The sequence below is a fragment of the Astatotilapia calliptera genome, chromosome 17 (genome assembly GCF_964374335.1).
Source record: "Astatotilapia calliptera chromosome 17, fAstCal68.1, whole genome shotgun sequence".
NCBI classification, from domain to species: Eukaryota; Metazoa; Chordata; class Actinopteri; order Cichliformes; family Cichlidae; genus Astatotilapia; species Astatotilapia calliptera.
The window spans coordinates 30,322,665-30,339,924 of NC_137438.1; the positions used below are offsets into that span (position 1 = coordinate 30,322,665).

The following is a 17,260-nucleotide window of genomic DNA, read 5'->3' on the forward strand; positions in this document are numbered from 1 at the left end:
GGTGGAGGAGGTAGGGCGGCGGGCGAGGTTACCGTCGGAGCGTACCATTGGCCTTACCACAGGGGGGTGAGAGGAGGAAGAGGAGGAAGAGGAGGACGAAGAGGACGAGGACGAGGAGGAGTCAGCCGGCTTTAAGGAAAGGCAACAAACATCAGCACCAGAGTAGCGCCTTGGTGTGTGTGTTTGTGTCACGGTGCAAGTGTGTTTATGTGTGTGTCTGTGTGTTTTGTTTGTTTGTTTTTTTGAAAACGAAAAAAATAAATAAATCACAAACCGACAGAGTTCAATCTCTGATCGAGACTCATATGGTGGTGAATAAATATAATCTCATCAGAGCCAGATATTAGAGGGAGATATTTGTGTGATATTACTGCATCTAGAGAGTGACCTATCCTCTGCGAGGGCCAGATCAGGCTGAATCACTTCTTATCAGATACTAGAAGACTGAAACATGTAGTGATGAGAGATGGTGGGAAATTTCTGTCCTTGAGGGACAAAAAAAATGAATAACGCTCAGGAGCTGCAACACAGGGGGTGAGAGTTGTCGTAGAGTGTGTGTCTATGTGCGAAAGCTTATATGTGTATATGATCGGGGATAATTTAAGTGAATCTACATTTAACCAAATTTACCTACATTAATCAGGTGCATCTTTCACCAGAGAATAGTCACAATTCATGTGAAATTAAGCTTTTTTTGGAAGTTTTACTTTGAAGGAAGCATCCACAGTTAAGATGCTGGTAAGATAACATATAAAACTCTGTAAGTTCCACTAACTGCAAAGACGATGCTAGACTGTGGAAATTAGAGCTTGTGTGTGTCTGCATGTACTAACGAGCACACAAACCTTGTGCTGTAGGGAGCCACCCACTGGTTTTCCCCGGCACTGCAACATTTCAGACTGCTGGGAGTGATAGATTAACTAACAGTTCAATCTATGACTCGGAAGCGCGTCACTCTGCGTTAGAAATGGCCGTGTTGAAATACCCCTCACAAAATAAACGCATCATTACTTCCTGTCCTTGTTTTCAAAATCAAAAAGGTCTGAGCGGGTGAGTTTAAAGGAAGAGAGAAAGAGGGTGTTTAAGAGACACAATAGGAAGGAAATTAAGGAGAAAATTGGGAAAGAAAAGGAAGAGTAGAAGAAGGGACGGAAGACATGCAGGGAAATTATTTTAGAGAGTTGGAAAACAAATTAAAAGAGGAAGAAAACAAGGAAGGAAGGATGAGGGATTTTATGGGATTTCAACAGGGCCATCTACACGCCTTTATGATAACACACACACATACTAACGATGTACACAGAGTAAAAAGTCTTTACGATGCACCACTTCTCTAAATAGAAAACGTAAATAATAGAAAAACAAAAGTAATAATCTCTTCACATAAAAAAGGAGATCAGGCATAGCAAGCCTGAAGAGAGAATATGACTATATGTCTGTAGGAAGGAGGGAGGGATAAAGGAAGGATCTGCAGGAAGGAAGGACGGAAGGGTATAGGGGAGGAAGATAACCTGATTTATATTAAGTGTGGACTAAGTAACAAACTAAAGGCATGTTTGAGTGTTTTTCTGAGGATTATGATTAAGGGCCATTGTTTGCAATGTGCTTTCATTTCAAATTGAAATCAAAGCTTTGACACAGAATCCAATTAAACTTAAAATATCCTTCATTTATCTTCTTTTAAAACAGATCAAAAGTAAAATATTGATACTACACTGAATTTTTGGCCCTGGAAGATCCTCAAATAAAATATACTTTTAGCAAAACACAAATTTAGTCCTAAAAAAATAATCAAACAGTCAAATTATAATATATACACAATATATAGGCTGAACTACAGTGCAGATGTGAGCACATTTAAAATGGATCCGAGTTGTTCACTCACATTGCACGGCAATTTTTTCAAGCAAAAAATTTCATCAGTTCAGTCAGTTTAATGGGTAACATGTGTGTCATGGGATTATTCTTACCCGTTAATTTACGTTACAGAAGCTCGAACATATTTTTGTTTCATTTGTCATATTTATGTATATTTTAAAACACATGTTTACATATAGAGCGGATAATTGTGGACCTCGTAGGGCATATGAAACACACGAGAGACCCATGTTACCCAGCTTTCATTTTATGTGAGCAAGCTGCACCACAATCAAACGTCAAAGAAAAGACAGAGAAAAAGAGAGAGATAAACATCCATAAAAGAAGAGTTCAGTGCATTGAAAAGGCTCAGAAAAAGAGAAGGAGGAGGAGGATGGAGAGGAGAAGAAGAGGCATTCCGAAGATAGAGAAAGAGATGCAGTCCATACTGGCATTGTCCGCAAGACACCGCTCAGAGCAAACCACTACTGATCTGTTCAAACTACTGCTACTCAAACCAAAACCAAAACGTAAAAGAAACCATACAAGGTTTAAGAAGCACCCGCAGGTTTCTGGGGAGAATTAGAGATCCAGGATTAAGGGGATATTCGGTTTTAATGACCGGAAGATATGCGGCTAATCTAAGTCAACCAGGCACCCAAAGGAGCGGCGAAGTGGGTGCATTTAGATTGGATGTTTTAAATATTTACTACAGGCAAAGTGATAAGGTTTTAAACGCCAGCCTGTTACTGCACTCCACTGTACACTCGTGTACATTTGAGAGATGCGACTAAGGAGATGGCGGCTGTTAAATACATTCACTTGTGCTTTCGTGGCTGATGCAGTCGCAGGCTAAGATTTTAAATGTCTATGTGACAGGGCCCCAGTTCAAAAACGGTCAAGAGTTCTCAGAGTGCGGAGGGTTTCTTAAAAAAAAGACACCGGAAAAGAAAAAAACTACAGGAGATAAAGACAGAAAAGGTAGCTTGGGCAGCGCATCGCCCAAATTATTAAAAACTACCAGAGGAGAAAATGAAGAGGAGGAAAAAAACAAACAAACTTGGGGCATGCCTTTAGGTTAGAGGTTAGAAAACAATATGATGAATCATTCAGAAGGAACTGCAAACCAATTAACCAAATCAATCAATCTCTCAATTAACCAACTCACTCAAATCAAAGGCAATCTCCAAACCAAAGTGCTAAGTGCAACATCAGCGGCTTGTATAGATGACAAAAGTGGATATCTCTGGCCCAACACACCTCAGTCTTAAGGTGGTTATTCAACCTGTTTATTTAAATTGACATTTGTGCCTTTCTAAACAGGAGCTTCAAGATCAGATACATTATTGAAGATACTTTATGATCCTTTATTGAGTCCCTTGACAGCAAATTGTTCTAATAACTAAATAGAAAAACGAAATAAAGAACATATCTAAGCATACCCAAGCAACGATAAGCAGCTTTGTCAGCCTCTCATGGGGACAAATGCCTTCCTCATGGCATGAATACAAGCGCTTAGCTCATACATGCCTGGAATACAGTAACTGTACTGTATTTGTATGCCTCACCGGTGCTATCTGAGGAGGAAAAGCTGCATATGAAATAAAGTACTGATCTACATCTATGCATGCTCTCTTCCTGCTTCATGTTTTCAAATCAGTTGGAATTTTTAAGCTGGTAATATGTGGATCCCCAATCTTAAACAGAAAAAGGCTGTATTTATTGTGACCTCCTAAATAAAAGTCTTTTAGTGCTCTTTATTATGTTAGATTAGAAGACTAATGACTGACTTTGAAGGACCTTGTTCTTTCTAGCTGAGGGACAGCCAATCTATGCTTACCAAAAAGACTGGCTACACCTAGCTCTTTCCAAGATCACTGTAGAGAACACCAGCACCACTATGTTTTGTGACTGAAATCAAAAAAAGAGATGGGTGGCTACTTTCTTTTTAACCCTTCACCACAACTGGGCCAGCTCTTCTCTCCTGGTGTCTTTATTTTCCTTTTCAAGTTATGCTAACCCTCAACTTTGACTCAAACATGTAGTCAGAACTCCATCAACATTATACTAATATTAAACACTTACTTCTCTAAGTTAGGGTAAAAGTACTGATTCTTGAAGGTGCTATGTCCTTGATTTAGTCCTTAGGAGGTCTTAAAATGCTCTCAATACAGCCTCAGATAAACAACAAAACTAAACATATTATACTGTGTTATTAATTTAACAAAAAATAAGTCAAAATCCAGAAGCCATGTGCAGGAAATTTATCTCTAAGTCAAACCATACAATGCTAAGGGACACTGCAAAAAAAAATCCTGGAAAAAGCTACATCTCATGCTCTACAGGCCTCAGTTAGTTATTAAGTGATAAAGTTCATGACAGTACAAGTAGAAAAAGAATGTGTAACTATGCCACTACAGCTTAGGTTTGCAAAATTGCATCTGAACAAACCACAAGACTTCTGGAATAATGTCCTTTGGACCAAGAGTGGAAATCAAAGTGGAGATGTTTGGCCATAATGCACAGCACAACATTTGGAGAAAACCAATCACAGCACAAACACCTCATACCAACCACTCCAACAGTGATTTGAGCTTGTTTTGATAGACCATCAACTCCTTTGAATACCAAAGCATACAAGGGTCAAACGTGAGGCGATCGGTCTGACAGCTAAGGTTTGGCTGAATTGGGTCATGTAACAGGTTAATGATCCGAGGCACAGCAGCAAATCTACAACATAAAGGCTAAAAAAAGAAAAGAATCAAGGTGTTGCAATGGCCCAGTCAAAGTCCTCAATGTTTGACACACTGCTTCTGGATTTTGGCTCAATTTTTTTTTAACCATAAGTGTATAGAGAATTACACTTGTTCTCGTGTTTTGTTTTTTGTTTTACAAAAGATGCAAAGCTTTTCAGATCGAAGGGAAACCATAAAAGCAACTTTAATGATGGGCAGGTAGAAGAAATGTCGAAGTAACATTAAGGTCTTCGGTGAGGCCGATCATTAGTACAAATGCACTTTCCTCTAAGGATAAATGAAAAGGACTGTGCAGTTCTTAAACTCTACTCCTGCCAAAGAGCACTTTCAGTACCACATGAATTAAACACTAACTGTCCCTGAAGTGTAAATACAATAGACACTCAACATTTGACTTGTGCTTGGGATATTCATTCTTATTCAGCCCCACCACTGACCATAGGGCCTCCACGTCGATGATAAATGAATTCATACATACATTTACATAAATTTCATGGGTCCCGAGTAAATCCATTTATGGATCAAATTGTTCCCCATGTCTCCACATTGCTACTGTTGGACAAAAGAAAATGCAACTCGTGTATGTTTCTCATAGCTACCTTAAGTTTTTCTCGCTATATATAAACTCAGAGCGCTTTTCTTCTTACCCTCAAAACGCTGTTGTTATAATATGAGAATCTGCATTTGTTCCTTTATTCAGAATATAATTTCTGCATAAGATAAATTGGATACAGTAACAGGCCTGGATATACCACTGTTGTATCTGTCATGCTATACAGTGTCCATCATGCCAGGGGAATGTATCCCCTAAGGCAGTGATGAAAGACCAAATAAAACCAATGTGTAATCAAACCAAGTGCTGAGGAAATGCAATCGGTTCTATTGACAAATGCAATAGTCTCTGATGCTACTGATACTAAGCAGACCGAGGCGTGAAAACATATCTCAAGCAGCTTCAAATGTTAAAAGCCGCACTGAAAATTTGGCATTTTCACACTGCTTCTAATAGTACAAAAGTGATTAGGATTGCTTGGGAAGGAGGCATTTTCTTACACAAAAAGAAAAAAAACCAAAACAAAATTAAAGGACGCGATACCTTACCACGTCCAAAGATAATCAGATATGGGAACAAAACAAAGCTCAAAAACTACAAAAACCCTTCAGAAGCCAGTAGTTTCCAGTTTGATTGGGCCCCATATGGCTGTTTTATCTGCCAGACTTACTCAGCCATCTCTTAGGTTAAAATATTGTGCAGCTGCAGTTTTCCTAATCATTTGAAAGCATGCGAGATGGGTATCAGCGCTCGGTCTGTTTGTGTGTGTGGGAATGGCAGAGCAGGCAGGCAGGAAGGGAGGGAGGGAGTTTGGACTACTTACGTTAACCTCAGTGATCGCTATGTCAACAATGCTACCCACAACTATCAAGGCATCAAATGTGTTCCATGCATCAACAAAATAATGCTGTGTAGTGATGGACAGAAAAGGAAAACAACAAAAGAAAAGGACAAAACATAAGACATTTAAAAAAATGGAAAGAACGGAAATTAAAGGAGAGAGGAGAAAAAATAAGATAAAAACCATTACATACATGAGCACTGGAGTTTTTAGTAGGAGTAGAAAGGGAAAGAAACAACAAAATTTAAAAAAGGCTAAAAAAGAAAAGAGGGGGCAGTCTGAAGAAGATAGACAGCACAGGTAGAGCAGCAGCGATCGGTCATGCTTGTCTATGAGAGGAAATGTCAACAGGAACAGGAACAGTAAGGAACAATATGCAACAAAATCACAACTAAAAAAAATGAGAAAAAGCTGCGTAAGGCTGTTTGTGATTGGTCAGTGAGTTAGTTCAGTTAGTCAGGGGGATCAAACCTGAGTGTCACAGTGTGGCCAAAAAAAACAAAAGAAAAGAAACCAAAAAACCCAACAACATTTTAGATACTGTGAAGAGTTAGGAAAGAGGACGCAAGACAGAAACCTTTGTGCTCAAAGCTAAACCCTGCCTCTGTTTCCTTGACTTTTTGTGAAACCCAGGAAGAAGCTTGTTCTCGCTCAGGAACCTCTGTGGCTGTGGGTGGGGGGAGTGGGGGTCCCGTGCGTGGCAGCGGCCATCTTGGTTTTAAGAATGAAAGGAAGAGAAGGAGGAGGAAGAAGAGAAGGAGGAGGCTGACAAAGAAGATAGATGAAGAGAAATGACAGCATGACAGAGAGTAACCACAAAGGAAAGGAGAGCAGAAGGTAAGACAGAGTGAGAGGACATGAGACAGAGAGGGAGAGACAAGGAGAGTGAAGTGGGAAGGGGGGGGACGTCGTACTTACGTTGATTTCACTGAGAATGACGTCTATTATGCTGCCAATTACGATGAGGAAATCAAACACATTCCAGGGATCACTAAAGTACCCCTACACAGGATGAGGTGAGCAAGAGGAGGAGGAGGGTAAGAAAGGTAGGTTAGAAGGAAAACAACATCTGCTGCCACTTCGCAGCCCCTATCAAGGTGGTATGAGGTTGTACAGTACATTGAGGAAACAGAAAGAAAATCAGCTACACTTGATGAACCAACACATGAAAGGATAAGAAGTTTCCACTGAGCTATCTGTTCATCGAGTGCAGCTGAATTTCCTGCTCTGCGAAGGATGGTGGGTTAAATGGTTATTTACATCTTCCACATGCATCTCGGGGCTATTCAGCAAAGCTGTGGCAGTGATTACACTGAAAGCCGACTTTGTTTACTTAACTTATTGTGGGCAATTCTTTATCAGCATTGGTACAAAGGCAGTATTTATGCAAAAATACATCCATATATCTTCAGGCCAGAATGGTATTATTCACATTTATTTTTATAGTGTAATTACAAAGAGCTGTGTCTTTGAACACTAATGAACCTTGGAGTTTCGTCTGCATACACTGTCGTCTAATACGTCACTGTGATTATTCTTTTTTTTTAAACACATCTGGACCACTTTGACTTTTATCGTTCTCGGTCATAGTTTTGCATATTTTACAGGAATGGAACTAGCGACTAGCTACAATATTTTCAACAAAAACATTAAGTCGTAAGGTATGCATGACAAATATCACGCAACTGTTTGCACCAATTGCTAAATTGGTGGCTACACACACTGACGGGGAATGGAGATCAATCTTGCTGATCTATTTTAAGCTTCTTCATCTGTCATCAGCAGCTGAGATAACATGAAAAAAAGGGGGGAAAAAACTCCTCCTGCCATAATTCGTCTGCACAGTGCAGATATTAGAAGGTATCCTTGGCAACAGTGGTTTTAATGAAGTTGCTTTCAGTTTTAGGAATAATAATGAGAACTGAGAGTTAAATATTAGTCAAACGGGGGTTTGGCATTAGTACCCAAATACTCATTTATGAATTGATTAAATAGAGAGATTAGACAAAATAAGCATTGTCTAAATAAATAATTAGATTATGTGATTCATTAAAGACTTAAAAATATAAAAGAGTGGGAAAAACTGTAAAAACATGTAAAAGTCTTTGTTAGTGTTACTGTTGCCCATCCATTGATCAACCTATCAAAAAGTATTGAGGTTAAATAGAATGAGGCAAACATTACTGGAGCGAATTCCTTGCGTCTGTGAGACCTGAGAAGCAAAAGCATTAGTGAGCTCCTCCGTCCTGTGCGATGGCTGTTTAAGGCAAAAGTTTATCAAGGCAAGGAAAAGCATACACAACACCATATGTCCTAAGCACTGTTCATTGTGGCTTGGGAATCTGCTGTCATGCTGCACCACAATAAACACAAGAAAGAAAGATGCAAAACAAGTATCAGTTCGTCAGTATTTTATACGTAAAGAGTCACAACTTAACTGGTGATACTTTGATGTTTTTTAAAAAGAGAAACGCTGCCTTCATGATCTGGCAGTTCATCTTCCTCACATACATAACACAGCACAGCACGATGTAAATTCCCAAGTCCTAAAATTCATTGTTCCAAAATCCACTGTTGGCTAAAATACTGCAGAGCATGCATTATGTTACTCAGACAAAATGTTCTAACCGTAGCATTTCAAAAGTCATTACAAGATAACCATCTTGCAACTATTTAAATAAAAAGCACAAACTTTGCAGAGGATTATTGGAAGAAACAACAAAACAAAACAACAGAAGACTTGTAATTTAATTAGTGGTTGGAAAACATTGTGTGCAAAATAGTAGATGGTCTTCATTAATGAGCTCAATTAACTTTTGTAATAACTGGAAAACCTTTGTTCTTTTGATTAGTACAATGCAACAGTAGTCAAAGGAGTAAAGTATAATATGAAACTATGTTATTGCTGTTGATTGCGTTCAAGATTCTCCACTAACCCTGCGGTAATAAGAGGGAGCATGCCCATCTGTTACTGTTTAAATAGCTGAAGCACCAGGAAGTTCTTAGATTGGGCACGGCAACAACAGCAGGATAACAAGGGAACAATGGGATTAAGCACATAAACGCTTTCCTCTAATCAAGGTTTAAATCCATCGTATCGTAAGGAAGGAAATGAAAAAGAATTATGAATTTAGAGCACAACAATCCGTCTTCTGCAACGCTGTGACTCAAAAGCCTTTAAAAAAAACTATTAAACTCTTTTTCTTCCGGGCTGCAATGAGCACTGATAGATAGAGCTGTGAGTTTATCTAATTTCATCTAACATTACATTATAAAATGTCTCTTTGTCTGTGCTTTTTCACATTTCTCTAGTCTGTAGTCCTACACAGGTATCACTGTTATTCTAGCCTGCTGTTTGAGTAGTGAACATACCCTGGGTTTGAAGGCGATCAGTTTAAGGATCATCTCAACAGTGAAAAGTCCCGTGAAGAGCATGTTGAGGATGTTCATGGCATCATTGAAATTTTTGGTCTGTCCATGATGCTGCAGGGAAAAAAAAACACAAACTCATTACACAATTTTAGTTCTATGGGAGTTTTTTTTCTAAATGTACACACACATTACTCACCTGCATGGCCAGACAGATGGTGTTGAGAAGGATGAGTGTGAACATCAAATACTCAAAGTAGGTGGAGTTGACCACATACCACACCTTGTACTGGTAAGGGTTCTTGGGGATGTAGCGACGCAGCGGACGAGCCTTTAGAGCGTACTCCACGCACTGACGCTGTGGCATACACACACAAACACAAAGGTGAGCATTTGCCATTTACATGTGTCTGCTGATGTATTCAGCTGTGTGTCGCCCTGTTCCCAGACAGTCATGGAGGAAAAGCTGTAGAAAAGTCTTTTGGCACGCTAAAAAAGCTAGACTACTCTTCTATCCTCTGTCTGCATTTACATGCTTTTTCTGAAACATGGATCATGTCAGAGAACACAGCCGCAGGCCCTTGGCCTCGTTCCTTTTGTAAGGTTTAGTCTCATCTTTTTTGAACTGCTGCAGCTCCTCCTGGCTGGGCTCCTGAAGTGGTTCTGCCCCTAAAACTCATGTTCAGCCTCTTCAGATTCATCCGTGTCAAACCCCCATTGCCTGGCTCTTATTCCTTCTCCCTTGTGGCTCCTAAATGACACAATGACTTTCCCGCTCCTGTCAGAACAGTAGAATCACTCCTCTGTACCTTTAAAAAAATCTCTCTGCTGTACTACGAGATTTAAAGTCAGAAAGTTATCACTATACAAACAAAAACAAAAAAGCTCCAAAAGTACTAATAATTTTATCGAGTAGTAACTTTACACAAAATATACACGAACACTACCTGGTTTTTGTCCAGCTCGCAGTTCTTATATTCTTGCTCCCCTTGTTCCTGGAATGTGACGATGACGAAACCGACGAAAATGTTCATCATGAAGAAGGCAATGATGATGATGTAGATGATAAAGAAGATGGAAATGACCACGCGGTAGTTGTAAATGGGCCCCACATCCTCAGCATGAGAGTCAATGGCTCGGTACAGTAACCTGACAAAGAGACGGAAAATGAAATCTGGAATTTAAAAAACAAATTGCATTTATTCCATTGTTTAGTAAGAAGTTTCACAAAGTTCAAAAGAAAACTATTATATTTGAACACTGTGCATGTATTCAAATTGTTATGTATTTAAACAGTCAGTTTAGTCAGTCTGAAAACCCTCTACATGTCATTATTATCACTTCAGATCAATCAGAATTTTGAAAAAGAGGTCAGGGGTCAAATGTGACATAATATTTTAAATCTTTATACGGTACTATCTCTATGTTGACAATAGAAACCACACTTACCACAGCTATAAGGCTTATTGTCAATTTTGGACCAATAAATTACTGAGTTGACCTTGGATGTGGATTGTAAGAATGACCCCACTCTACACTCTTACAAAGTTTTATCTGAATTCAGACACAATGACATGCACACACTCACTTAAACCACAAAATTGGCAGAGGTCATAAAAAAAGGGATCGTAATATATATACATAAAAAAACATCTGCACTGTGTTGTTATATAGACACACACCCTGGCCATCCCTCGAAGGTAGACACGGCAAACAGTGCCATCATGCCTTGTAGAACATCATCAAAGTTAAAGTCACTGTTCTCCCACACTCTTGGGGCTTTGTCAGGCTTCCCCACATCCCCGTCTTTATATGTGATGAAAGAACCTCTGTGGACGCAAACAGACATACACACACATAATGTAGTTAGACTGTAAGAAAAAAGATTAAGATGCCGTCTGCAGGGGGGATCTCTTACCTGCACTCTGCCTGAGTCTGCTTAGAGTTGTCGGTACAGTAGAAGAACTTGCCCTGATTGAAACACGAGACAATTTCTTAGTCAGAATTTTAAAAAAGGGTTCAAAAAGTACATTAACTAACTGAACATATTCCCTTTTTTTTTTACCTTAAAGAGTTGCACTCCAATACAGGCGAACATGAACTGGAGTAACGTGGTGACGATGACGATGTTGCCAATAGTCCTGATGGCCACAAACACGCACTGCACTACATGCTGCAAAAAACCCACCAAATATAAGAGTGAGTGATAAGTCTATGCCTTTTTTTAGAGGACAGACAAGTGTTCATTGTGTGTATTTTTTATGCGTGACTATGTCAACCTTTAGTCCTTTGGCTCTGTTGATGGCCCTCAGTGGTCTAAGCACGCGCAGAACTCTCAGGATTTTTACAACATTAATTGCGCTGGACCTGTAGACACACATTTGATTAAACTACTGACCTGCCAATTTGATTGACCACATCTTACCATCTTAAAAAAATATATTTGTAATGTTGGAACAACACACACCATAAACTGCTTTCAGTAGAGTCTTTACTTTTAAACACAAACTGTGGAGGCTGATGCAACGAAAAGCTAATGAAATGACAAAAAATGGACAAAATACAATGGACAACTGAAATAAAAGTTCACAAGAAATTAAGAAAGATGACAAAAAACAGATACAAAAAAACAAAAAGGAATTTAACACAGCCTTGATTTGTTTTTACATAAAATGTAAAACTGAAATTTTGTCACGGCTTAGAGTGGAGAGCACCGAGAGGCAGAAGTCGAAGGCAGGAGAAGTAACTGAAAGTGAGCAGTTTATTTGGCTGCTGAAAAATTGTACAAAATACAAAACAGACCAAACAGGAACACAAGGAGGATGAAAAAACATGTAACACCATGGGAACACAAGAAGGTAAGAAAACAGACGCCATGACAAACAGAAAGGTCGGAGTATACATACACTGGGAACTGATTACATGATGGCACACAGCTAGGAAGAGGGGAGAGGTGCACCAGTCAGCAACAGGTAAAAACAATGAGGGAAAAAAATAGAAAGTAAAACTGGATACAGAAGACTAACCTTCCAAGTAGAAGAGTAAAACGAAAAAAACGCCGAGATATGAAGACAAACACTAAACAAGGTGACAGAAACAGTGGGAACACAAAACAAAGACACCAACACAGACACGAAAAAGGAACTCAAAGAAACAATGGGGGTACTGTGAGCATGAAAAACAGGAACAAAAACCCAAGAACCCAGAACTCAACATCATGCATTTCATCATCTACACCAAACTACTGTTATTATTATTTTAACTAACGTCCCATAGCTGTGAAAGCATTCTTCCCAAGAAGACCAACGTGTATTATGTTACTAAATAAATAAATCTCTATGCCTAGCTAGTTGCTGTAATGTTGTTAATGTTATTTATTTTATAAACAGAAACTATTTAGCATACTTACTTTTTTAGACAGTTTAAAGCAAATAGACTTTGTTAATGTTACGAGTAGTTCTAGCATCAGTTATCAAGGGGTCACTTTCAAAAGCAGAAAGCATACAGTCACGTCCATAATTTGTCTGACAAAGACACAACTTTTTTTTAAAACTTTTTCTAAACTACCATAGTGGATTTAAATCAAGCTATTAAGATGTGAATAAATTTCCCCCTTTCAGCTTTAATTCAAGGTGATTTTACAAAAGTTTGCAATAACATTTCAGTAATTAAAGCCATTTTTTGATACCATTTTCAGAGAATCAAAAGTAATTGGACAATTAAATGACAAAGCACATTTTTAAATATATTTTTAAAGATCAATCTTAAAGAAATATCATCATACATCCTGTTCCTTAGTTGTTTTTGTGGTATTTCAGCCCTTCGCAGTGTTTCTTCTATCTCTCTGATTTTTGAAAAAGTTTATTACCTTAGTTTATTTTGTTTTTAATGAGGGCCTCCTTCAATTGCACTGACATCTCTTTGAGCCTCATATTTAAAAATGCAACATTTTTTGCACTTCAGATATTATGTTTGGGTGTGTCATGAAATAAGAAAGGAACAGGCCATCAATGTTAGTCCACCAATTGTCCAATTGCTTTTGAGCATCTGAAAATAGGAGAGCGTATATGAAAATTGTTGTAATTCCTGAACCGTTCATGCAAAATTTTTGTAAAAACCCTTAAATTAAAGCTGAAAGTCTGCACTTTAATTGCATCTTGATTGTTTGATTTAAAATCCATTGTAATGGTTCACAGAGGCAAAAGTGCCAAAATTATGTCACTGTCTGACAAATTATGGACCTAACTGTAGCTCCTCAAAAACAGATATTAGTAACAGTGTATCCGTTACATAGTAATGCACATGAAACACATATAATATATGGACAAACACACATAATGAAACAACACGGATGGGCCAACATAAAGACACAGGCAGACATTTACAAGCAAACTACTGTGCTGTAAAAGAGTGTCACTACAAGCCAAAGGTCAAATGGTGTGACCTTTTTCAGGTAGAGCTTTAAAAGAAAGTGATTTACATACAAAGGAAAAAAAAGAATAAAATTAATACCATGACATTTTGAGTTGTACAGTAACTGTCTGGAAAGAGCTTTAGCATTAGTCCTTCTCTGATCTGAACCGGGCCTCTCTCAGCGTGATTATTTATACTTGAGCTGAGTTGGTCAAAGTCGCTTCCCTTTATTTAAAAAGCCAGTTTTTCAGATAAATGAAGGAAAAATACAAAAACGCTTTCCACTGTGTGACACAAGTACAAGGAAAAGAAGGTGTTTTCAAAATGTCAACATAAATAGATTTCAAGGAGTGACTTTCTTGATGGGTAAAGTTGTGATTTGGAGGGAAACAATACTCTGTGCTAACTTTGAAACAAAGAGTGAGAAACAAAAGAAAAAAATTACCCGCTGTGCAACTTTTTACAGAGAAATGTGGAAGTTAAAGGCACTTAAAGGTAGCTCGTGTGGAGTAGGATGTTATCGATCGCATATCACAGTCAAACCAACTGCTAGGTTATTCGTGGAAACATCAAATTATGTTAAAAGGCAATATTTTAACTGTCGGAGTCTGATGACAAGGATGAAGCACGCCATCCACCTGATGAAAAGGACTCTGACTAGCGATAAGAGAGCAAAAATAGATGAGGTCATCAGGTATTGTTTTGCTATAGTTCTGTCTTCTTAGCTGATGTAAGCCATATTTCATGCTGTCACATTATGAGGCTTACTCGGGGTGACAACACAAACAAGCAATCTGTCATATGTAGTGTATACAGTAGTTTTTTTTACATGCTTTTTTATGAGCGTTTTTTCACAGCTTCTCTACAACTTAGCCTATACTTAAAATGGGTTCTTATTTTGTAGGAGTAAAAATAAAAAAAACTACATCACAGAAGTGGTTTAGTTGATCATAACATCATTGCAGTTCTTTTAACTGTGATAAATAAAGAAAAATCCCACTCACTCGCTACCTTTAACAGGCAAAAACCACTAGATTCTAGCATTAGGGCGTCATTTCTATAACCCAGGAGAGTTGCATTTATCTAGAAATATGAGAACTGAATTTGACCTGCCCCCAAAATCCATGACAAAAAGTGAAAAAAAGAAGAACAAACTCATTAACATCAATTGGATATGAAATGCGACGAGAGTATTGGAAGACCCAGGATAATTTACTCAATGTAACACTTTTTCTGGGTAGAAACCAATTATGTTGCTGCTTGCAAAAGATGCATTCTGCAGTGGATCTGGCTCAAAAAGAACCGCATGTGTTCATTCGTTACAAGTTCAGTGTTATCCTACTCGACAAAACCATTCAGTGACAGATTTGGTTTTATTTGTTCTTGCTTTGGGTGAGTCTTCGACTAAACTCTCCAAGACTATAGGAATATCAAATCAAAAAAAGTGACAGCTTTACACGGTTCAGGTGACGGTCTGTTAAAGGGGTTATAACACGGACTAATATGGACTTACGTCGAGAAGTCTAGTCTATTAAGCATCAGAGACAGAAAGTGCAGTATAGAATATTAAACATCACAGCATTTCAATGAGTTATTTGCTGCAAGAAGAAGAGAACATTTTAATAAACATCACAAAGAGACAGCGGATTAGGAGTAATGAAGTGTGAACTTGTTATGAGAAGACAGAGAAGTGTAAAGCACGGAGCAATTTGCTAATAAAAACGTTTTTTTTTTCCGACTTAGGCACTTGATTTGTGTCTCACGCAGTAGTCACAATTTGTGTGATTATATACGAGACAATAACACAAATGCGTGTTTAATGATATTTGGAAAATGTTAGTAATATCGGTGAACAAAAGCTTACAACGTGACTGGATCAGGTATAACACATGCACCATAAAACATCGTACTGTACTCACTGTATTCCAGAGGAGATGAGGGACACGCTGACCACCACCAAGTCCAGGATGTTAAAATAGTTTCTACAGAAAGAACCTTTGTGGAGGAAGGCGCCATAGGCTGTCATCTGCAGGGGTCAAAGTTCTGATTATTACCTTTTACCACGAGCAGCAATATTTTAAAAGGGTTTAATGCTAGCTTACCAGAAACAACACTATATTACCACATCTACAGTTTGCCTATCTATACATCTAAATCCAGTAAATAATTTTTGGTAAGCACATGAACCAGCTTGTAATGATTAAATATTATTTGACAGCCAAATGTTAATTTTAGCAAAGAAAAAAAAAGAAACTGAATGAACAGTGAATGAATGCTTTAGTGTGCATCACAAACATTAAATACTACCTTAAGAATGATCTCGATGGTGAAGAGTCCAGTAAACACATGATCTGCATAGCCCAGGATCTGAAAATAAATACAACACTGTATTTTAACTGGACTTGGACTACCCCTGCCCGACACGCAAAGGCTTTCTGAATGAACAGAGATCAAAGTTGTTACACTGTTTCATTTGCCATGACAAAGTTCTTAATGAACCAAGATTGTTTAACATTTCACAAAGCAAAGCTGAATGAATTCAGAAATGCTCATGACTCTCTTAAGGCCACAGTATACCCGCTGTAATGGTCGCTTCGCTGACCACTGCAAGTGATTTTAACAGAAACCCGTATTTACACCTGCCGTTACAGTGCAGGAAGGTGCTGCGGTATTCTTCTGAAGGATAGGTGTCGCCACTCAGACAGTATCACCACACAAGCACTAATGTAGGAGGAGAAGAAATCAAAACCGGATGTTTTCAAACTGTATATCTGTATGTGTCTGAGCTCCTGTGCTGGAATATTATTAAAATGCCTCTAAAAAAACGACACGGCCGCTCAACTCAGCTGCGGTGGCTGTGGCGCAATCCGATTTACAAAAATCCAGAGATGTACGACTAGCCGATGCGCCACTCACGACCCAAACACAGCATTAGAAGGCACTTTTTTTAGGTTCATAGTCTGTACATAAACGATGGCAGTAGCTACTGGGCCTGAAAAGATGGCGAACTCTTGTGCTCATCCATTGTATAGAAGTAAATTTTTATACAGAAGATTAAAAAAAACAAGATAGAAACAGTCAAAATGCTCATCTAGAGGCTTCAGAACATCAGTCTACAAACCAGTTGGTGATGTCCACTGCCTATATACAATCTATTTGTGCCCCATTAGCAGAAGCACTCTTGAAGCCCTAAACTTGGTAAAATGTGTGGTAAAACTTGGCAATGAATGTGTGCTTCTTTTTGGGAAAAAGCAGGACTTACGGTCAGCTGCAGCATAACATAAATGACTCCACAACTTACTGAAATAATGATAATGTTCAGGTCCAAATGAACTAAAATAGAAATGCTGGAAAAGCTGAAAAACAGGTTTTTTGATTTCATTACTGTTTCAGACTAAGGTTAATTGGTTTAGACTAATAGAATATATAATAGGATCCTACACCAAAGCAAGGGAAAATATAATAAAACAG

General features: G+C 38.4%; 1 protein-coding gene across 1 annotated transcript in view; it reads right to left on the bottom strand.

The window, feature by feature from the left end:
- cacna1c (calcium channel, voltage-dependent, L type, alpha 1C subunit) overlaps window positions 1–17,260 on the bottom strand; it is a 73,342-nt gene that overhangs the window by 27,132 nt on the left and 28,950 nt on the right. Inside the window, exons 16-25 of the mRNA XM_080291615.1 lie at window positions 16,097–16,156; window positions 15,709–15,815; window positions 11,656–11,743; window positions 11,442–11,549; window positions 11,295–11,347; window positions 11,059–11,205; window positions 10,324–10,525; window positions 9,576–9,734; window positions 9,380–9,490; window positions 6,926–7,009 (exon numbers count right to left, since the gene is read on the bottom strand). Coding sequence (XP_080147741.1) covers window positions 6,926–7,009; window positions 9,380–9,490; window positions 9,576–9,734; window positions 10,324–10,525; window positions 11,059–11,205; window positions 11,295–11,347; window positions 11,442–11,549; window positions 11,656–11,743; window positions 15,709–15,815; window positions 16,097–16,156 — 1,119 coding nt within the window. The remainder of the gene's footprint in view (window positions 1–6,925; window positions 7,010–9,379; window positions 9,491–9,575; window positions 9,735–10,323; window positions 10,526–11,058; window positions 11,206–11,294; window positions 11,348–11,441; window positions 11,550–11,655; window positions 11,744–15,708; window positions 15,816–16,096; window positions 16,157–17,260) is intronic.